Source organism: Oncorhynchus mykiss, chromosome 22 (assembly GCF_013265735.2).
Source record: "Oncorhynchus mykiss isolate Arlee chromosome 22, USDA_OmykA_1.1, whole genome shotgun sequence".
In the NCBI taxonomy this organism is placed as follows: Eukaryota; Metazoa; Chordata; class Actinopteri; order Salmoniformes; family Salmonidae; genus Oncorhynchus; species Oncorhynchus mykiss.
Window position 1 is genome coordinate 44916875 of NC_048586.1, and position 24680 is coordinate 44941554.

Below are 24680 nucleotides of genomic sequence, written 5' to 3' on the forward strand. Positions count from 1 at the left end.
AATAGGTTAACATATTTTGTTAAATGCAAATCCTCAGTTACGTTGAATGTGGGATCTGCTTCACAATATAATGTGGTGATAAATTAAATATAGTCTACATTTTTCTAACAGAAAATAATTCGAAAAATGTAATTAATTAGACCTCCCAGACAAAAATGTAGCTTTAGCCTACATTGTGAAGAAAATGCTCTGCCTGCTCAATTTGACTTCAGGACTAATAGTCATGGAACATTTGAATTTCTTCAGCACCAAGAGACTTCCTAGGTCTCTGGTTTCTCTTTCGATTAAATTTCAATCTCTACCTCATATGCATGCTTTGAAAAAGACATTATTTTCGATATGTGTCTTTGATCTGCTTGCCTTTAGGCAAAGTTTGTACTGTGCACGCTCTCAACTGGACATGCGTGAATAGAGAGAGACATGCCGTTTCTTTGTTTAGGCTGTAAGCCTTCTTTCTATTTGACATTACTTCAAAATGGCGACGAGGCAAATTCATACCTAGTCCCAACCTGCGGCTGAGTGCTTAACCATTTTCTCACTGTTTTCACATTTTTATACGTGTGTTAAATGTATGGAAAATAACGGTGCTTTTTAACCCACTGTGTAAATTTAAGCACTTTATTTACAAAATGTTAAACACTTTAAAATATAACAATTTCATATCATTAGCGTTTCATAAATGTATGCATGGACAGTCCAACTGATGAAATGACAATGACCTGATATGAAAATTGGCAATGACAACAAATGACATACTAGTGTGATACATTTCTGTCATATTCGGTATTTTGATAGGGCTACATGTAGCCTAACTTTGTTTTTCATAGAGACACGTAAAAAATTCCCCAATATTCCCAGATTTACACGTAGGAGTTCCTTCTACAACAACCTAAGACCACCAGCCTCTGAAGGCATAATTTAAAACAAGCATTCACCAAAAACCCGTGTACCTATTGAAGGGCCATGATGTCAAAGTCTGTCCAACGATGTTGCATAAATTCTAGATGTCCATATAAATAGTCATACATGTACATTATAAATAATGTGTAATACAAAAAACTTAAATAATACATACAGAAAATTAGATAAATGCAATACAATCTTGGAAAAATAAATAAGACGCTTCAAATATAGCAAACAGAGACCTTAGAGCTTTTTTTTTCATTTTTATAAAAACCCATCCCTATAAAGATGGGTAACTACTGTCAGATCTACAGGACTTACCTTCAAGTAATGTTAATGACGTTTTCCGTCCCCAATACTGCGCATTGCACTTCAGAAAACGAACGACAGACAAACGGTCTCTCCTGCGCATCCTCAACAGACAAACGGTCTCTCCTGCGCATCCTCAACAGACAAACGGTCTCTCCTGCGCATCCTCAACAGACAAACGGTCTCTCCTGCGCATCCTCAACAGACAAACGGTCTCTCCTGCGCATCCTCAACAGCCAAAGGTCTCTCCTGCGCATCCTCAACAGACAAACGGTCTCTCCTGCGCATCCTCAACAGTCAAGAAAAATGGCCCAGACATATTCTTAGAAAGAAAATATTACACAATAGCATTAATAGTAATATCGATAATAACACTGGTAATACATGGCTCACTTTTAGTGTAATCATATAAATGACTTGACTACTGAGATAATAAAAGAGCCTAACAGAATTTGGGCACAGACAAAATCCTCAAATTTTACAAATGCGTTAGTTTAGGCGCTTCCTGAATCCTTCCCTGAGACGCATGGTGAGAGCTGAGGTCTGTATATGTGGGATGGGGATCACAGGGTCCATGGTGGTGGTTGCCTGGAATCTGAGCGGCACAACTGTAGTCCACGCTGGCGGATGAGGGATGGGGTAAATGGCCGAGGTTGAACATGGGACCCGAGGCTGGCATGGAATCAACGAAATTTCCCCCAACGTACACCGGACTGCCTTGCAAATTAGCGTTGGCAAAGCCACCATTGCCTTGCATGCTGTGGTGCTCGTATTCGGAGCCCGGATACCTTTTCTGTTGCGGTATACAGCCACCTAATGGTGCCGTGTAAGCTGCCAAGCCGTACATGTTTTGCTGGGGTTTGGCGAATGAAGGGGGCGACGGTGCGTCATAGCTGAGACAGTTTACGTTGACAGAATATCCGATGTGATTTGGGCCACTTAATGGTGGGCTTCTGTCCGGGGAGTGTCCGATGGGAGAGTGCATTATCCCCTTAGCCTTCTGATCCTTTTTGTACTTCATCCTTCTGTTTTGAAACCAGATCTTTATTTGGCGCTCAGTGAGATTCAATAAATTAGCCATCTCCACTCTTCGGGGACGACACAGGTACCGGTTGAAATGGAACTCCTTCTCAAGTTCTACAAGTTGTGCACTGGTGTAAGCAGTTCGAACCCGTTTAGAGGCTGGACCAGGTGGGCTTTTTTCATCGCAGGACTCACCTGAAAATACATAGTAAACACCATAAGTCTCTTTGTGTATTATGAATGATTTATCATAGGCCGTCTCAGCTGCCTAAAATGATCAGTAGAATAATCCCCCTTTTACGCACGCATACGCACCACCATGTCCAGACAAATCGTGCTTTTTAACACACACACACACACACACACACACACACACACACTGTACCTTCTGCGGTTGAGCAATTGTTGTTGCTGCTGTTGCTTTTCAGTTTGGCGTTCGATCGCGTCTCCTTCATCCATGGGAATATTTGTTTGTTAGTGACTGGGGTGGCAGTATTAGAATCATTGTTTGAGGGAGATTTCTTCTTCTGGGATGAAGTGTTGCTGGAGTTAGGCGAAGAGGCCGACAATGGAGGCGCTTGCGGCTGTTCACGAATACTCGGCAGTTGGCTGTTTCCTTGGCTGCTACTGGATCTCGTGCAGTTTCCATTCATGGTATTGTCTTTGTGAGTTGGTGGCCGTACAGTTGGGGTTTGTATTGGACAAACTGGACCCTGATAATCACTCTCAAGGTTAGAAGTGGAGTATGGCTGGTGACTGGGGCCATAACTATATGACTCGGATTTGGGGTAAGAGTAGCTTCCAAAGACTCCAGAATTATCGTAGAAAGTAGCTTTCTGCATTGTGAGGATTCAAAACAAGAAGGCCAATGCAGCCCTATCCAATGGTATGGGCGTTCTTATATCACGTGATTGGAGTTTCCCACCGCCTCAGTATTCTTTCACCTAGGAAGAGAACAGTTGTTATGGTCATTATTTTTATTTATTTTTTTATTTCACCTTTATTTAACCAGGTAGGCTAGTTGAGAACAAGTTCTCATTTGCAACTGCGACCTGGCCAAGATAAAGCATAGCAGTATGAGCAGACAACACAGAGTTACACATGGAGTAAACAATTAACAAGTCAATAACACAGTAGAAAACAAAGGGGGAGTCTATATACAGTGTGTGCAAAAGGCATGAGGTAGGCGAATAATTACAATTTTGCAGATTAACACTGGAGTGATAACTGATCAGATGGTCATGTACAGGTAGAGATATTGGTGTGCAAAAGAGCAGAAAAATAAATAAATAAAAACAGTATGGGGATGAGGTAGGTGAAAATGGGTGGGCTATTTACCAATAATTATGCAGGCAATATGAATTGTACATGTGGTAAACCAATACACAATCATGATTGAGTATACACTATATTCATCAATAACCTATTGCTCATGTTCTTAATATTCCTGAAGTCTGGTATTTTCAGCATTTGTTTCAATATAACTCTGTGGAATATTACAAACAAATACACGTGCTCTTTTATGAAAATAAATACTACAAAAATGCAGTATCGTAATATTTATTTCTTCACTCTCCAAACTTTCCTTTCCTAAACTATCAAATCATCAATAGGCCCTCTCAACTTCTCACTTTCCATCCATTTGGCATGTTTGGCACAAACTAGTTAAAGTTTAACTTGTGCCAGGAGATCAAAAGATTTTCTTCTTGAATTACTTGAGACAAGGAGCTGAATCAGCATGGTGACTCACACAATATCCCTTTCTGTTCCTAATCACAATACCCCACAAACCACCATCAGCTCGTATTGTTTAACAGACTAACATGTTCCAGAACTCTTATTGTTTAACAGACTAACATGTTCCAGAACTCTTATTGTTTAACAGACTAACATGTTCCAGAACTCGTATTGTTTAACAGTCTAACATGTTCCAGAACTCTTATTGTTTAACAGACTAACATGTTCCAGAACTCTTATTGTTTAACAGACTAACATGTTCCAGAACTCGTATTGTTTAACAGACTAACATGTTCCAGAACTCTTATTGTTTAACAGACTAACATGTTCCAGAACTCTTATTGTTTAACAGACTAACATGTTCCAGAACTCTTATTGTTTAACAGACTAACATGTTCCAGAACTCTTATTGTTTAACAGACTAACATGTTCCAGAACTCTTATTGTTTAACAGACTAACATGTTCCAGAACTCTTATTGTTTAACAGACTAACATGTTCCAGAACTCTTATTGTTTAACAGACTAACATGTTCCAGAACTCTTATTGTTTAACAGACTAACATGTTCCAGAACTCTTATTGTTTAACAGACTAACATGTTCCAGAACTCTTATTGTTTAACAGACTAACATGTTCCAGAACTCTTATTGTTTAACAGACTAACATGTTCCAGAACTCTTATTGTTTAACAGACTAACATGTTCCAGAACTCTTATTGTTTAACAGACTAACATGTTCCAGAACTCTTATTGTTTAACAGACTAACATGTTCCAGAACTCTTATTGTTTAACAGACTAACATGTTCCAGAACTCTTATTGTTTAACAGACTAACATGTTCCAGAACTCTTATTGTTTAACAGACTAACATGTTCCAGAACTCTTATTGTTTAACAGACTAACATGTTCCAGAACTCTTATTGTTTAACAGACTAACATGTTCCAGAACTCTTATTGTTTAACAGACTAACATGTTCCAGAACTCTTATTGTTTAACAGACTAACATGTTCCAGAACTCTTATTGTTTAACAGACTAACATGTTCCAGAACTGCTCTCGATGTATAATTCATAATTTATTTCAAAATCACATTTATAAATCTCGTTCATATGTTGTGTTAATTCGTTGTTAACTTAAGTACAAAATGTCACACTAATATGATTTTTCTGTTTTTAATGCCACTTCAAAAGGTAACTTTATTCAAATAGCAATTATTAAACCATTAAATTATTTTAGAAAATATTATCACGATGTATGTGTACTAAAATAAGTGCCATCATCTCTCCCTGTTTTCTCACCAACATATCGGGGTGGTCGGAATGGGTGACTTCCCGAAATGCTAATGATGTGCGTGTATCCTATGACAAACGCTTCTATATTCAGGCAAACTGACATACTCTGTAATCAGTAAGCCTGTATTTATTTTATAGTTAGCAATCATCTACCAGAGCCTAGACTAGGATACCCACATATTGCATTCTGTCCAACATTTTCTAGCTACTTTTGGAAACAATTTCGCATTGTAGGCTTGAAATAAGTAACACACTGAATGGCCAAGGCATGAATGGAGACGAATTAATACAGTATGCAGACTGAAAGTCCGCGCCGTGCATATCAATGCACCTGTCATGGTGGACCGAAGCAAAAGGTTTAAGTGCAAATGTAATGGTCGTAAACGCCTTAGAGGGGACTGAAAAGGAAAACACTCACCAAGACTTGCCACCCACAGAAGTGTAAAACTGAAAGTGTGGGAGGAAGGCAAGCTAAAGAGTTCCATACTCCGTAAGTTCTGCAGCAATAATAGAGAGGCAGTTTGTATAAATCGAGCCCCTACAATCATTTTGCATTGCTGAAACTACGCACTCGCAAATGCTCGTTTTAAACCGCAGAAAAGGGAATCATTTGGTTTATAAAGTGGACCATCACCGTTGACGCAAAGGTGAACATATTCCTGTTTGAAATTCGCATTGAGGAGGTGATGGGGTGACCGGTATAATTCTGTTTTGATTTTAAATGTTAATTCTGAATGATGTGCCCACTGGGCACGCAGTCGTCAATTCAACGTCTATTTCACATTGGTTCAACGTAATTTAATTGACATGATGTGGAAATACGTTGATTCATCCTATGTGTGCCCAATGGGTAGCCTAGCTATCTTTACTAACCCACTACATAGTAGTGTAGGTGGATATGTTTCCTAATGAGGCTTATATGTTCTGCTTAAACAAAGCGATGATATTCTGTTGCATCTGATCTTACGCTACCTTCTGGCATGTCAACATGGTGAACCTTCTTCAATGGATAAAGGATTAAGAGCATGTCTTAAACGAGTCTCTGGTTGGCTAGGCGTTAGGCCTACAATTACAAGGGAAACTGAAAATGCGAATTGAGTTGAAAGTTTGCCATTCACAAATCTAGATGACCGGTTCGTCTTTACTTTATCTTTTTTTTTTTAAAGGACCTATTAAAAACAAATTTTGAGGGAAAAAAGGGATGTATAGGCCTATATGAGCGGACGTTATTGTTTGGTGCGTTCATTTGAAACCCTTATTATGTAATGGCAGTTCCTTAAATAAATGCTGCTCACCGTATTTTATGCAGATCAGTGTTGTGTTTTTCTTCACGTGCTCATCATTCCATCCACCATGACCTGAAAGAGAAAACAGTCCATGAGTTCTACTGCTTTAGTCCCACAATTCCCTCATTTCATTGGAAGAAAACAAATGGGATTACTGTAGGGTAATCATTTCATTGGAAGAAAACAAATGGGATTACTGCAGGGTAATCATTTCATATGAAGAAAACAAATGGGATTACTGCAGGGTAATCATTTCATATGAAGAAAACAAATGGGATTACTGCAGGGTAATCATTTCATATGAAGAAAACAAATGGGATTACTGCAGGGTAATCATTTCATATGAAGAAAACAAATGGGATTACTGCAGGGTAATCATTTCATATGAAGAAAACAAATGGGATTACTGCAGGGTAATCATTTCATACGAAGAAAACAAATTGGATTACTGCAGGGTAATCATTTCATATCACAAATGACTCCATGTATATAGATGTTCTGTTGAAATGATATTGTACTGATTTGCTTTTGTTTACAGTGAGATTTTTGATGATAACATAATCTGATATAGCACCATAATTCACTTCTACGTACAAGTATCTATTCTAATCGTTATAACAGGATATACGATTTTTTTTTTTAAATGGGACAATACACACGTATTCGAACACGTTATTATTTTTTTTTTACATTTAAATGCATTTAAACCGAACATTTAGTGCAGTGGTGGAGAGACAACAACTCTTACACTGAAGATTGTATAGAAAGATGAGCTGGCCAAAATATTTAGCAGGCATAGGCCTTTTGGCTGACCTTTGGCTCGTTCAGCAATAACTCATAGATTAATGAACAACGAGCAGAAGGGGTTGAAGAAAGTCACAATGAAATCCTTAAACCACAGAACTTTTCACCAGTGTTTTTAAAGCTGAAACACAAGTCTGACGACGGGATACATGGTCACATTTGTGGGAGATAAACGTCAGAATAAGAAACTAATCTGTAGGCTAGCCTACTTGATGTAAGTTTGAACTCTGCTTTTACTTATCTAGCCTAATGCTTTGAGGTTATTTTCTCTCGGCTAATAAGAGCTCATTTTCTCATTTGATTTATAGCCTAGCGTTTTTTAGGAATATTTAAAACTCCAAAATATTGCTGAAGTCGAAGTCGATATGTTTCGAGTAGATTTGAAAGTGTATTGTTAGGATATATTGTTACTACTCTGGCTAGACACGTTCCTCTTTTGATACAACAATGTTTCTCGCCAACGCATTGCTACGGTAAGTTTGGTATATACAATAGGCTGCTACAAGAATCGTCGTCGAAAATTGCACTTACATCTGCTCTCGTTTCATCCTTATAGTTTTGTGTCCATTGTGTGCTTTTGATATGAAGTTGACTTAAAAGTTCAATTCTTTAGAAATCGAAGGGACAAATTATATAACTTTTTGCGCATCGCTGGGCTGGGAAGCATGGGAGTAAATAATTCGTTAATTGTTCCTACTTAAACATTTTTATAAAGCTAAGGCCTATAGCTTTTAGGAGCTTGTTAATTTGGCTATTGTTTAAGACGAATTTTGGCATAAATCCTCCGAATTATTGGATGTGCTCGTCTTGTTATTCATTTGATTCATATCGCTAGATTGGCAGCTTCTTAAAGCTTCCATGAAGAAGAAAACATCGTCAAGAGACGCACATCCTAAACGAGGCTTAATTTACAAATATTTACTTGGAATACATTTGCTTTAATTCAGTAGAGTCAGAAAATAATCTGTTAAAATCACTCATATATTACTTGAAAATATATTACAGTCAATAACATGAAAGGGAACAATAGCCTGTTGTTTAGACCTAATCCTAATTCATATTAGGCCTACAATACATATATATATATTTTTTTTTGAATTATCCAATAACTTCACAAAGGAATCATGTAGCCTAAGCAAAAATGAGTGCAGAACATCAATTCAAATAGTTTTAAATAGCCTTTATTTGATCTAAATCAAAATGGGTTTATATATTTTTGGTCTTATTTAAAATTAAAATGATTGAATCCATTATTATTCGTTTTTATCTGGTACATTTGCAGGTTAACAAACCACACAAATCACGTCTAACATCACTGTGGTGATAAGACAAATACATGTGATTTATGATCTAACAATCTAGAAGTCAGAATGAAAACTTCCTCCGCTTCTTTTTCCTTCAGTTTTCCTGTAACTGCAAAATCAGCTGAAAACCGGATCTCAAAATACATCCATCCAAACTAGCCTTCGAAAGTGGTCTCTCAAAATTGTGAACCTGTCTTAAAATCGTATCTCAGGTCCATAAGACGAAAGGCTATCTGCGTAGTTGGCGACAAGATCCCCTCTGAATGGAATAAATCATATTTATTCTCTCGTGTTGTGTAAAGCCATGGTTAAAAGGTTGCATTTTGTCATGCAATTGCTTACCTGTGAATCAGTGGGTCATATGCTCGTGCTTCTTAGTCTCAATTCCTTTCCCTGCAGTCTCTAGAATTTATCCTTCACTCTTTGTCTGTAGATAATACTGTCCTAAACCTGATCTTGCGGTTTTTCAGACATTTCCATATACCAATGCAGACAGTATTCCCGAAAGAATGGAAAGACTCACATTCAACTACCAATAAAAAAAAAACGAAGAAGGTATCCTTATTCCACCCCAAAAAAAATCTCGGCCAATCAATCTCCTATTGAAAAATACAGGTTTTCAGACACAGTCACAGATTTGAAGCTAACATTGGGATGTTGTTGTTGTTGTTTATGTGTGTTTCGGAAACCGTTATGATGACAAATAAAGGAACTGTCTTAAAATACAAGCATATTTGTTCACGTGATCGAGCTACCAGATTGTTGTGACTGGGGGTGCTTCTCCAACCAAGCCTTTGCTTCCCAAACCCATTTTGAAATGGGGACGCGTTTACGTTTCCTCATCTGACCTGTGTCCATGTTGAAAATACTTCACTTGCTGTTTGATTTCATTTTTGTCGATCATTTTCTTCTTCTGCTTCTTTCCTTTGCAATAAATATTATTGTGATTATTTCGTCATCTTTAACATATAATATTAAGCTATACATTTTGATTAAATGTATTTGTGTACCTGATTACAAAGCCTCTAACCCGATAATACATGTCGTTTTGAGAATCCTATTCAAATGTGGTTGTGAACAGAATTTCGTATACACATTGAACATGTGGACTTGTCCATAGATTCATTATTGGTATACTTGTAACTATAACCATATTGCTCTCACAATTATTTTTTTTTAATAAACGTTAATTGTATATCTACAGTGTGATACTTGGTTAAGTAAGATGTGCATTTTTATAATGTTAGGAAATCCATGAACCAATATTGATGTATGAGAAAAGGCGTCTGAAATTGTATTGAAATAAACCAATTTGTAAACCCTTTGTCTCCTGTGTGTCCGCTGCGCTATCATGGTGTTCAATAGTATTTTCTTTTTCAGACACTGTTTTCGATGTAAATAGAAAAATACCTTTAAATAACTATTTGTGAGCTCAAAAATCTATTTGAAGATGGAGATTTTAAAAGCCACAAAAGACAGCGGGGGAGCTGGCCGAGAGGTAACTTGCACTGAGGAAAGGATAGAGGACTACTAGCGTCGCAGCATATGTTCATGGGTAATAAAATGGAAAGATTTACAGTGTGGCCCGGGCCTCCAACAGCTTCGCACCATTTCAGGAATTATCGAGAATGATTTACAACGAGGCAGATAACTGTCCACCTGCTCAAACACAGCTTCTACTCCTCTCAGAGATACATTTCGAATTATCCCCCCATCAACAATAAAAAACAATGTTAGCAATGTGGCGTCATCTCAGTTGAATCTAAAGAGAGATATTCTTTCAACAATGTTTCCGATTTGTGTTATTGCTATAACGCATGTAGCTGGAGTGTTATCCAAATAAAATAGTAAGATGTTGTATTAACATATTGCACTTGTACCACTTTTAAATGTTTTTCAACTTAGCACTCTGTTTACATTTTGTAACAGGCAATTTGGTGTAAACCAATGACTGAATTGCTCTCTTTAAGAGTATTATAAATCACAGAGGCTCTAACATACAGCCCTCAAGAACGAAATAGAAGATCCCAACAGTGCTGCTTTCATTATGCTCGTGCATTCATCAATACAACCATTTCACACAGAATGTGACTGAAAATATTTAAAATGTTGTTTCTACCTGCTATGAAACATAACAAGGATGCTAGTTGTCAAACATCGCCACTTTATAATATTGACCTGGTTCTCTTGGTATATTTCTTCCCAAAAAGCAAAGCATTGAAGAATGCAGTTCAGCCTGTCCAAGGCACACGCATCAAAGGGCGCTATTTATCATATATCTGACAGATATGGTCATTTACCATCTTGCAAAAAAAAAAGAAAAAAAGAAGAAGCTAAAATATTTACCTACCAAGCTTCCATTGGTTCAGATGCTGTGTTAAAGTGCTGGCTTCAGATGCGTTGAGTATCGGAGCGTTTGGATATTATTTTCTTGGGATCTTTTCAGTTTTCAAGTCTGATAGAGTCCTCGCGATTAATGACGACGCCGTGTTTCTAGGGGACGTGCTGCATGAATTATTTAGACAATCACGTGGTCAGAAATAGAGCGAGGAGCGGTATATTCTTCGAATTATATCTTCGAATGCAGACAGCACAGTTTAATACATTTTATTAAGGGGCTGTCTCGCTTGGCGAAGACAGTTTCTGCGAACAGCTGGAAATCAAATATGGCCGTTTGAAAGCCATTGTGATCGCAGCAATGGTGCATTCCATATTCGATGTAGTCATTGAAAATGGCACTGCCTATGGCTCTCATTTATTGCTTTCAGACATGTAGGTCAATGCCCACTGCACATGGTAGGGCAGGTACTGACATACGATTGCTTTCCCAAACTCTATTACATGATAGGCCTTTTATCATTATTCCCATGGTCATTTCAGTGAACTATGGAAAGACCATTTACATGTTTACAAGCCTCATAGGTCCACTGTGGAAAATTAACATGGGAATGTGAGATTCAGCAATCCATGATGGTAGTCTTAAAAATGCACACGTATAACAACATGGTTTGCATGTAGAACTGTTATTTATTATTGCATCATTTGGTACAGTTTTCTTTCATTTGCTATGACATGCGCACATTGCTTGTACACTGACATCTATGTAGTGGAAAACGGAAGATGAATAGGTATCAGTGTAAAGGCCTGATGAGAGTGACACGAAGCTTATAAAGGAGCGGGCGCAAATGTGAAGACACATGCACTCACACAAACACACGCACACACACAAACACACGCACACACACACACAAAGAAACAAAACACACACACAGAAACACACACAGAGAGAAGCAGACAGGCATTCAAGTTATACAGGTTTTAATCCAAGCATGGTCACAAATATAATCACACTGAGCCTACGATTTTGCTAACAGTTCCTTGACTGGTTTGGATAGGACCACATTCAAATTCCCGAAATCTATGGCACTGACTAACATTGGTGTGGTTAAGGGGACATTTGATGATTCTTGCTATAAAACTGAACTTAGTCACATTGTCATCCAACAATGCCACATATATATTTTTTTATCTCAAACAAGCACAATAAGGGTAAAAATAAATAGCTCAATCTGTGAGATGTGTCAACCTTTGTGTAAATCAAGCATTGATGGCTATGACAAACATTTTTGTAAAGCATGAACCTCAGAATACTTGATACAGAAATATATTGACAAATGTGAGTGCTCTGTGCCACCACAATGCATATCATGGAACAATCTCTATTTTCCCATTAAAAAGTTTCGCATGTATATACAGACAACAAAAAAAAGCCGATACACAAAAAAGGTCAGCCAGGATTGCATATTAACACAGCGTGACATGCAACCAACCAATCTGGCAGAATAAATATAGGCTTTACAACGTGGCATGTTTAACCAGGTTATATAAGCGTTCCATATTCTAATACTAAAAGTACAACATGTATCTAATGAAAAACTCCATGCGAATAGCGCCAGTGAGAGAAGTAGACTATAGGTCCAACGGGTTAAGGGTTCAGAGGTCACTCCTCGCGGCTGAAATGTGTCTAAGGCTATAGAAGCACTGTCCTCTGGGTGAACCTGCCTCTGGAGCTTTTGTCGAACTTCAGTTGAAATACCTTTTCAACTTCTCGTCGTGAAGACTCTTCAGAGGGAAGACGTCTTCGCAATGCAAGCCGTCTTCGCTTTTTGTCACGAGGACAATGATAGGAACAATAAGAATATCTGTCTTGAGACATGACATGAATGCCCGTGTGGCTAGGTTTGGTTTAAATCAATGCCAGAGTAAAAAAAAATGTAATACTGCATAAGAAAACGTGAGATAATTGCTAATAATCCATAACAGTTGTAAGCAGATTGCATACAATAAAACGTTCGTTGCTCAAATATGTTTGGAACTGTTGTGGGTTTTAATAAGGAAATGTACAAATATTTAATTAAATAAATAATCATAAAGAAATGTAAACACTCTATATTACAAATTGTCGTTGAATAAGAATAAGGGAAAACATCGGTTGTTACACGTATTTATGTCCCTCTACGTGCTTAACATTGAATATATACTATTAATAATGTTCTGTTCGATTTTGATCAAAATAGAAAATAGTGAAGCATCTAAATAAATATACATTCGATGCAAAGAACAAGACAAAGTCATGATAGAGTTTCAGATGCCATGTGTGAGACCCGCTTTAAATGTACACTGTTTACAAAGATGTCCAGAGAGATTTAGAACTGAATACGGGCCCTGGGAAGAGTCTGCACACTGGAATGTCTTGTTTCTCAATAGAATTTAACGCCATTTTAAAAGCTTTATTGTATACAAGTTTTAAAAAAAAAACGTTAAACAAAAAAATTCAACCAGTTAGCGCACATAAATACGAGTTCAATAGTTTCTTTAAGCTAGCCTATATTAAAGTAACAAATATTGTCACTTGTCTGAAAATAATGTATAGATCAACTGATGCAGCAATTACCTTTTCTTTTTTTTAGCAATCATATGAATCAAATATTATTTGTCTTAATAGTTCGATTTCATCACAACACAATTTCTAATTAAGGTGTGTACAAAAGCTTCACATCATTTTACGTATTTTTAATTTTTTTTAAAAATAAATATATACATGTTCATGCCTTACTCTGACTTTTGTGGTGCACGTGGGAAGAGTGACGTTATAGAATCAGCGAGAAGAGTATAATCAGAAAACATCTCTAACAAAATGTATTTCGATCTGCAATACCTCTTCGAAGCATGTTAATAAGCATGTAGTGATGAAACGCTTCTCAGTTCAGTTACAATGTTGGAAATTGACTCAATTCAATGAGCCAACACAACGAGGGTCCTTCTGACTGTAACTGACATTATATAACTATTGTACGTTAAATCACAATGACCAAAATGTCATGTTTTGAGACCATGCAAAGTCAATTGTATAATATAGTATGTGATATACAATTCATTGAACGGTCAAAGTTTTCACATCTTAGAAAGTTGTTTCATCAGTCTGGTTATCCTTCTGGATACTTGGTAACTGTTGGCCGGAAGCAGAAGCAGCTCTTCCCTTTGTGTTCGGTAGTTTGTGGTCTTTTTTCCATTTCATTCTTCTGTTTTGAAACCAGATTTTGATCTGACGCTCGGAGAGAACGAGTATATGGGCAATCTCTATGCGACGCCGCCTGGTCAGATACCTGTTAAAATGAAATTCTTTTTCCAGTTCCAAAACCTGCTGTCTTGTATAAGCTGTCCGAGACCGTTTGGGTTCAGGTCCTGTGTAATCCGGGTTTACTGTGAGAAACAAAATACCAATGTGAGCCAATTAAGTCCCAGTTAAATCAAAACATAAAGCCCTTCACGGGACGCTCCAAACTTCTAGCTAAAACAAAACAATGAACACTCGATCCAGAAATGAAATTGAACGAAACTATGACCAAACTTTGATCCAATTAGGTCTAATTTCAACCCCTTCATTCAAATATTGTCACAATAAAATGTACCATAGTCATAGGCCAGTGGACGTAAGGAGCTCTGAGACCGCCAGATAGCCAGCGGCCTATTTCCTGAGCAATAAACATTTACGGCTGGTGTAACTGACAGCCCCTTCAAAGCAGACCATAAATATTTCACGCAATGATTTTAGAGTGACTAAAATCCTGGACCTCAACTTGTCCCAAAGCGACGTTGAGAGGGAAAAGTGAATCTTACCCGTAGTTACGTGGACTTTCTTCATCCAGGGGTAAACTACTGCAGGCTGCTTGGCTTGTATCCCGTTTTGATTCTTTGTGTTTTGTTGCTGACCACAAGTCCGGGGTCCAGTCACTTGGACCGGGGTGCACGGTTCGGTCTGTGCGGTAAAAGTGCTAGGGTGACTGTCTCGCCCCTGCACATGACCCCGTAGCTCTACTGTAGGACCATGCACAGTGGTACAACTGAAGGGCTGCTCGGGGTAGTTTGACCGTGGATAGATTCCTGGATGCTGCAAATCTGGGTCCTGCGATGGACGGTAGTAGCCTCTTCCCTGCTCATGTAGATAGCTATTTTGCGTATATTCCTCACAAGGGGGAAATTGTGGGTCCACATACTTAGAGTTCAGCATATACGAACTCATGGCCATTAATTTATGAAGGTAGAAATTACAATGTTTTCTCGAGTTGTCTTTTTTCCACCACCATAAAGCCCTCCTATTTGCTGTCAACTGAATAAAGTTAGAGAACCATGTGACCAGATAGGGCCAATGGAGGTAAAGCTATTTCATTAACGGGTAGGGCCTACATATAAACACCAATAGCAGCAATTTCCACTAACTCCAAAACATCTAAATTATGTTGAATAAAACCAAATATTTAACCAATTTCAATGAAGGATTGACAATGTGAGCCCTGTATTGAAAAATAAGATGTTATATGTAACATTTTAAATAGTTAATGTCAATATCTAAATATCAATCATGATCATCTAACCGTCAATGGGAAACAATCTGAATGGAATAAATACAACGTCTGTGTATATACGGACATTTAGATGGTTTTGTGCAATACTATGGTTAACATGCTTCAACTTCTACAATACTAAATCAAACTAAAGCCAGTGAGTCTGACAGATAAACAAACAAAAGATACAAAACGTCTCCCGGGCTCAAAAAGAGGGGGGATAAAGCCTGGGGACAATTGATGGGGACTGTCTTTGTCAAGAAAGGGTCATCCAAAAGTTACAAGAATCTCATCATTTCATCTACCCTATCCCTTTCATAACTCCTGAAAGAGCCTCGTGGCAACGAACCGATGCCAAACAATCAATAATTAAATGATTGAAATGTAAATGTTAAAAAAGTAAGCCATGTTCGAAATTGTTTAGATTTCAGTCTGGTATGATAGCTTTTTTAATATGTTCACTATCAAAATGAGAAGGATTGTTTGGCTTTGGTGATAGGTGTACTGGCCAAAAAGCTACACCTGCAAAGGTTTCTTATATTATCAAATCAAATCAACCAATTAAATGACACGTGACACTGTAAGTGCATATTACTAAAAACATGTACTCGCACACAATGGTAATACAATATAATATATCATTTTAAATCACCCTAAAATGACACAATGCAGCAATTAAACGAAGAGCTTTCCATCCATCCAGATTTGTAAATTGTTATGAAGAATGATTCAAAACATCTGTAAAAGTAGATAAGTAATTCGACGTTTTTGCATCGACCATATACTCCCCTAGAATCGAATCTGTGACTGTTGTTTTATCACACAAATTCGGTTCTACAGGGTATATATAGACGACGGAATAGAGGGGTCCCATAATTTCTTTCAATTCAAAAAAGTCCAGCCATAAGATTCTCAAAAAGACCAATAAAGAGCCTATTCCTACGCCATACACTTACTATTGTACACAATGAAAGCGTATGAAGATTCTAAATAAGTTTGAATTATTTCCATCAAATCATAGCCCCTGAGGAATCAGATACTGGTCCTGACTAATCAGATATTAGTCCTGATTAATCAGATATTGTTATAGGCTAGTGCATCATGAAGCTGAACAATTCTGTTCCATTTTATTCTGAATCAAGTTCGCAGCCACCAAAGTATGTATTACTTTTAATACACGTTATGTATTGGTTAGAGGTACAGGTAAACAACATAGGTAATTCACAACTGATAGACTACCGATACCTGCCAGCCTGTGCTCGATACACCGTCCGACGTTTGAATATCGAGTGGACCCATAAGGCAAAAGGCTAAAGGCCACGAGGTTAAACTAAATCACTTACAAACCTATCAAAAAGCGTAATTATTTTTTCTTTGCCAACCGCTCAAAGAGTACAAAAGTTCACGAATCCCAAATGACCCTTCATTTGACCGCCTTGGTTACCTCATGGTCTAAATTCTTGGGAGTATGCCACTGTGGGAATGTCCTACAATGACATACATTTTCAATGATATATAAATGATTTAAATAAAATGAAAACATTCGTTTAAGAAAAAATGATTTGCCAAATGCCTTCTAAATTGGACTGAATACTCACATAGTCCTTAAATAGACAGAAGCCGAAGACGCATTCCTATACTCTCCTAATTATAGGCCGAGGTTTTGTTACTGGACAATTTCGGTAGTCTAATTTCTGTACTACAATTTTGGTACTTTAAGAATAACGGCTATAGGTCAAAGGCTATAGGCCTGACGTTTTACAACAAACTGGCCACTTTACAAGCCTAAATAACGTTAAGACGGTTAAAGTTTGAATCAAATATGAATCACACACACTTGTAATTGTGTCACAATTTTTTAAAATATTTGTTAGACAGCTTGACCTTCACCTTACCCTGAGACTTGTTCAGACGGGTCAAAGCCGAGATAGGCTAGGCTACTGAGGAACAAAAGAGTGACAATGTCAGTACTTGTCTTTAATCCTTCGTACGAACCAAGAATGAACCCACTTGCTATGTTTTCTGTATTATACAACTGTTAATAGGTAATAGTTCTGATTTCAAGTACCTATGTCATTAAAGCCAGATTGTGTGCCAAATAGTCATTGACAGCATGTATAATTTATGGATTTAAGAAACATGAAACATCTATATTACTTCTGAAATCAAATTCGTGGGGTATTTATTATAAATAATGAGACAATAATGCTTCCCTCTTAAACATGCAATCCTAGACTAGTGAAATTATTTCAGCAGTGCAATTCTCAACGTAATACAAATACAACCTCAATACGATATAGCCTGTCAGTTGTAGGCCTATAAATCGTTGTCAGTACATTTAACAGCGAAATACACTAACCGTCACAGTGGTAGAGAATTCCGAAAAAATTGACAAAGTTTTCTTTACAACTGGTTAAAAAAATAAAAAAATAAAAATAAAAGGCCTACTGTGGAGGCCTTTATAACACCATTCTGATTCGTGCATGTTGTCATTGCCCAATGTTGCGTCATGAAAATGTGTTTGTATATTGGATAACAAACTAAATAATCTACATTCCTTCCAATGTCATCACTTCACTTCATGACATAACATCACAATGTAAGCCTATACAAACACCCTGATATGGGTCAAATGAAGATATTACAAGGAACTATGATTCGATAATATTCTGTACTAGGGGGCGCGATAGAGCATGGCAATTAAAAAATATATATTGTCGGGGTATTAAGATTCAAAAGGCCTGATGTGTATTTAACGTAATTAATATATTGTTATAACAAGGCATATGTTCCAAAAACGTCATTTAACGAAATGCTAATAGCTGTAAACGCCATTGAGTCTGTGACAACAACAGGTTGATATTTTTCCCTCCCAACTCTAAACTCGCCAGCCAACAGCTTATAGACTTCAGATCCCCACAAGCCTGTTCGCCATTGTCATTCAAATAAGTGTGCGCATTGCAGGCAAATGAAAATGTAACAGGTTTTAATAATCCATCACGCAATATTAGCCTAGGCTATATGAAGCAAAAACGAATATACCTAGGCATGTAGGCTACCAGCCATTTTCCAAAACGCATTGTTTCTCGAACGAGTGATTTGAACGACTGTAAAAACGACTGTCATATCCGCAATAAATAAACAGCAAAGTAATTGACATATTCAAACACATTATGTTTTCCGTACATCCTGGCCCATGCAAAATACACATCCACTAACGTGGTTAAAGTTCTGTATTTCGAAGCAGGCAAACAAAACTACAGGCGACAGACATGTATACCTGATGACATCAGCATGCGCACTAGATTTAGTAGCCTATCAAATGATAAAACAGCTTACCGCAAAGTCCACCGCAATGCATCGAATAGGAAAACATATCCATGTTCAGACAAGGTTTAATACTTGCTTCCACCAATTCAAAGCTCTATTCCAAGCCATCGGCACGGCTTTACTAATACACAATGAGAAATATACTTTGGCTTGTCAACTCCCAGGCCATAAAACAAAGTTTAATGGCATCACGTGCTCCCCCACAGCCATTCACAGACACAGCACTGGTTCCATAAATAACCGTCAACAGTTGTACTTATTCAACAACGACGATTACTCTGATGCCATATAAAATATGCAACATAAAAACACCCCACAAAAAACGTGTTATTTCTAGTTCACCATGATATGAAATGCCGTGTGCTTCTTTTCCTACATATATGTATTTTTAGGTCATTATAAGACATAACAAAAGTCTGAGAAACTAATCTGTTACAGGTCAACATCTACAGATAGCTTTTTGCTCTTCTTGGCTTTTTGCCCATAAACACCTTTCCGATGACCCTCTGTGATGTATGACGCAGTAATCAGAAACACACGTGTTAACTTTCCACTGTGCATAAACTGGTTGAATCAACATGTCCACGTGATTTCAAAGAAATTAGTTGAACCAACGTGGAATATACTGCTCAAATTCTGCTCCCATATTAAGTTGTCTCTCTCTAGGTACTTATATCGCCAAAATATAACGATAGAGAGATGTATCAACAATGCTTCAATAAAACGTTATAGCCATCAAATGCATCACATGCATTGATGTAGACCCGAATCATGAATCCTCCCACTGGACACAGACGTCAGTCAGTTCAACGTCTAGTTTACATTTGGTTGAGTTGTCAACTAAAGTGAATCCACGTCAAATCAACCAAAAATGCCACCCTGACATTAGATGTAGGTAAGAAGTTGGGTAAAAAAAAATACAAAATTCCATGTTGATTCAATGTCATCACATTACATTTTGTTGTTGTTCAAATAACCCCCAAACAACGTTTTGCCTAGTGGGCTCAGTCTCTTTAAAAACGATACACGCTCTAAAAAAAATAGTTTGGTTATACTCCACCTACATCTTGATACTTCAGTTCAGAAACCACTTATTTTCAATGTCGAAAGCATAATACGGATCAGTTGGTCATATTGCGTATAGACCGATCATATATTCAAATTCAGTGACGTGTAAGGTAAACGATTCTGGAAAAGAATCATGGGACTGTTGGGCAACAGCGCCTCTTGCTGGAACATCCTAATCATTTCCCATTTTCAACGTGTTCAGTTTTTAACCCAATTCCTGAAACGCATAGCCAATTTGTTGCCGCTGGATTTTAGCATTCATTTGCATGTCATGATATTGTGTACATGTATAAATTGTAGGCTCTGTATGCAGTTCAATCTAGAAAGAATCCCTAGATGATCTAGGATTATTAAGAATTAATTCCTAATACAACAGATAGGCTATATGGATTAAAATGTTGCCATGGTTTTCAGTAATTGTATACTATAGGCCAAACTACCCGGACACTTAAAAATATAATTCGTATGACAGTTAACTGCTACAAATGAAAAAAAATCTAAACACTGTACTATGAACACAGACCAAACATAATAATTAAGTAACCCGTTTTCTTTGTCTGTTTATGTCTATATGAATGATCTATACGTTGATATACAGTGTAATATTTTATTTAACTTATGGGCGATATGGTAAGAACGAACGAAGGATGAAATAACAGCTCTATATCCATATGTTGGGACGTGAGTTGATTTCCAATCCAGAGCATAGTCTAGAAGTTAATCGAGTAATTTAAATGCTCAGGGTTTTCTCATCCTCATTCGCAGGCCCCACTTTTATAGGCTTCCCTCGTTCCAGGCTTTCTCTCTTTTGCCGCATTGCAGTAAGGCTGTAAATACATTCGCAGCTGCCTGTCAGGCAACAGTGAAATACTGTCTTTGTTCCGTTGCCCTCATCTCAGGCAGCTGAAAAAAGCTATGAAAACTGCTTCTCTGATGGGAAAGTACAACCTTTCTATTTCAGAAAGGTTCACATTAGACTATATGTTGCATTTTTCCCACACTCCTTTGTTTTGTAAAAAACAAAAACGTTTTTTTTTTCACACGACAAATTCACATTTTCTCAACATCTAAAGCTGAAAAGACTACATGTATATTGTTATTCTCTTCAGTTCACCCATGTACGACACTGTGTGGGTATATTAGGCTGCTAATATTAACCTATGTAAAGAAAAATAACTTTTATTAAATGCAATGATATATTCACACGTCCACAAAGTCCCTAATAGAAAGTGACATTAAACCCAAGACAATATCAGTAAAAACTCCGTCATGCTGTTGTTACCTCACACAACAGTGATGACATCGAATTCATGCCCCCAAAAGAGGACTAATGAACAGACTTCCCTTAGGAAATCTAACATCCTCAAATCTTCTGGCAGCCAGCTCCTCAAAACTCAGCTAGGCTGCTTGTTACTTCAGAGACGTTACGCAATCATATATATCATTATGTATATATATATATGATAATAATGATGATCATAGGCATACATAACAGGCAGAGAAACACAGATAGACACAGAGAGAGACACAGAGAGACAGACAGAGAGACACGGAGAGACACAGAGAGATACAGAGAGACAGAGAGATAAAGAGAGAGACACAGAGAGACACGGAAAGAGACACAGAGAGAGACACAGAGAGAGACACGGAGAGAGACACAGAGAGACACGGAGAGAGACACAGAGAGAGACACAGAGAGAGACACAGAGAGACACGGAGAGAGACACAGAGAGAGACACACAGAGAGACACAGAGAGAGACACAGAGAGACAAAGAGAGACACAGAGAGAGAGACACAGAGAGACAGAGAGAGAGAGACAAAGAGAGACACAGAGAGACAAAGAGAGACAGACTCAGACACACTGCCAGACACTGCTCATACCCACAAACATCGAAAGAACCCAACCCTGCACTTCAAAGAGAGTAAAAAAAAAAGTTACACTGAAGTCAAGATAAATATGTGTATTATATATTATACATTAATAATTTTGGTCGAACTACAATGAACACAACATCATTCTCACAGCAAATGACAATTCAAAGTATAGGTAAAATACCATTCACAGTTTGATGCGTTCAGATTTACATGTAATGTGAATGTAATCGTTGAGGTGTTGCCCCACAGTGCATACACACCAGCAGTGTTGCTCATGTTAAACATGTATGTTTTGGCTATAGTCTATACATGGAATCTCGACTGCGGTTCTGATTAGCCTACTGCCCTGGTGCAACGAGACAGGGAGTAGATACAGTCAAATAAACAAACATTGTATTATAATGTATATTAATTTTGTTTGTTTATTTCACTTTTGTATATTATCTACTTCACATGCTTTGGCAATGTTAACACGTGTTTCCCATGCCAATAAAGCCCCTTGAATTGAATTGAATTGTATAATAACATAAAATGCTTACCTAATGCAGGTGGGTAATCCATGCATTTTCTTGTGGTGACTCTGTATAAATAATACATGATGTTACAGTGAAACTATACAGATTATGAACAGCAGAGGCTCCTCTGTCGATGTGGAGTTCGGGTATGCACAGAGAAGAGAAAGCTAGCCCTGATACGTCAAGTAAATATGAAATAAAGTTATCGAGGACTCGGTATGTTTCTTTCATGCAATATTAAAAGGCTAATGTTGAGAGTGTAGGCTGAGCGCTTTGGTTGGGACGCTACAGTAGCAGAATGCAGTGAAAACATCGCTTGGGAAAATCAGGGAAAGGTCCATGAAGACGTTTGTCTCTTGCACATGACCAGTGGCATCCAATGACAGGCGATAGAGGCACATAAAAAGGTCTATTACCAAGTTGTAAATTCTCCTCTCACAAAAAAAAGAATTTCGACTGCAGCAATTCCCCCTGTTTTTTGCGCATAATGGCGGGGGCTATTCCCCCATTTCTTCAAAAAAATTGCCTGAACATCTCCTTTGGAAAGAGAAAGAACAGCCCCTGCATTTGTAATAAAGTTAGATTTTAACCGTAGACAAACCAAATCTGCTATTTTTTTGAATCAGAAGATATGTGCATACTTGAGAATATATAGTTTCCTATGCTAATAATGTTGCCTTTTGCCATGTTGAATAGCCTAACGAACGTGTTTCTAAACGTGTTGAGCAAACGTCGAGCCTGAACATTCCATACAGCTAATAATGAATTAAATGGGGTGTTGTAGAACACCAGGAAACGGAAACGAAGAGGGCAAAATAGTTTTTTTTTTTTGTGCAAAAACAAGAAGATAAAAAATAATCATGAAAAGATTTATTGCAAAAATATAGCGGCACTATGCAAAATTTTAACCAGAAATCAGAGACAATCCATGACAAGAAACATGTAGTCTTGCGTCGGTCAAAATATTACATTAAAAAAATGGAACCATATAGATATTTGAAACGAAACATGTTCAAAAGTTGCGACGAAGGTTAGGTTAATACCCATTCGAAAATGTTAATATTGAATTATTGACATGACTTACATTCAAATTCGATCAGTCCTAACACCGTTTTGAAAATGCAACAAATAACTACACATAATCAGCCTCAAAATAGAGAAATAGTTATGTAATGAAAATAAAATATGACTTGCTGTAATATTGGAATTGTTTGTAGTATTATTTATACATGTTTTGTTGTTGTATTGTTTGTACATTGTTGTGTTTAAAATGTGTGTGACTGTCCTTGTCTATCTTTGTTTCAGTGTTTTGTACGTGTTGTGAGTTTTTTGTGGACAACCGGAATGAGCGCTTAAAGCCTCTGAAAAAGCTAATGGAGATCCTAATACACAAACAAACAAGACAATTGTCATGTTGTGAGTAGGGTGCTCTGTCCGCTGTTCTAGTCCACACCGTTTGGACAGATTGTCATAGCCTACAGAAAATGCAACGTAAACGTATTTGTAAAGCAAAGCACACAACTCTGTAGTCCATGAAATCCAGGACTATGATTTATCAGACTATTGTGCAACATGTCATAAGATCAACAAAAAAATATATATATAATTTATGTATTTTGGCGTGCTCAATATTTTCTTGGGAAAACTAGGCTACGAAGAAATATGAAATTACATTACAGAAGTCTAATAGCCACATTGTAACAGACTCTCGTTCATGATAGTTACACGTTGCTTTGGGTCTGTAAAGACAGAAGACAGTGTCCACAAATAGGCGTTAGAATATTTTATCGTGTACATTTCAGCGTGATTCGTCTGGGGATTGTATTCTGGTGCATTCTATTGTAGTGTTTCAGTTACTGTGCCAGGACCTGTGCTTGGACCATATGACGTGGACACATCGAACATTCTCTCCTCGGTCATATGGCGTGGACATTCTCTCCTCGGTCATATGGCGTGGACATTCTCTCCTCGGTCATATGGCGTGGACATTCTCTCCCTGGTCATATGGCGTGGACATTCTCTCCCTGGTCATATGGCGTGGACATTCTCTCCCTGGTCATATGGCGTGGACATTCTCTCCCTGGTCAAATGGGTTGAAGGGAAATTATCTCTCCTCTAGCTGGCCTACCGACTGTTTCTTCTCCTCCTCTAGTTAAAGGATAGATCCGTGTTATGCAATGTTCAATTCCAGTATTGTCTATTATCATCATCCTCAAAGAATGTTGCAATTGTACATCATAAACTAATAGGGAGATTTTGAAAACTGCAGGCCTACGAATTGGGCCTGTACGTGATTCGAAACCAACCAACCTTGAGGTCTTATCCAGAG

General features: G+C 37.6%; 2 protein-coding genes across 6 annotated transcripts; both read right to left on the reverse strand.

Moving 5' to 3' along the window:
• Positions 1-604: 604 nt before the first annotated feature.
• Positions 605-22682, reverse strand: LOC110501924 (homeobox protein Hox-D3a). Of its 5 annotated transcripts, none has more exons than XM_021579801.2 (4): positions 22376-22682; positions 6559-6621; positions 2621-3179; positions 605-2430 (listed from the first exon to the last, which is right to left on the reverse strand). In XM_021579801.2, exons 3-4 carry the CDS (start codon positions 3075-3077, stop codon positions 1691-1693), a joined length of 1197 nt encoding a protein of 398 aa, XP_021435476.1. In that variant the 5' UTR covers positions 3078-3179; positions 6559-6621; positions 22376-22682; the 3' UTR covers positions 605-1690. The 5 variants fall into 5 exon arrangements, with proteins under 5 accessions (XP_021435476.1, XP_021435474.1, XP_036815300.1 ...); XM_021579799.2 differs by lacking the exon at positions 22376-22682 and adding an exon at positions 18902-19046; XM_036959405.1 differs by lacking the exon at positions 22376-22682 and adding an exon at positions 11004-11196.
• Positions 11662-16327, reverse strand: LOC110501925 (homeobox protein Hox-D4a-like). Its single transcript, XM_021579803.2, has 2 exons — positions 14838-16327; positions 11662-14420 (listed from the first exon to the last, which is right to left on the reverse strand). The coding sequence occupies exons 1-2, from the start codon at positions 15244-15246 to the stop codon at positions 14119-14121; spliced, it is 711 nt and encodes a 236-aa protein (XP_021435478.1). The 5' UTR covers positions 15247-16327; the 3' UTR covers positions 11662-14118.
• Positions 22683-24680: the final 1998 nt, after the last annotated feature.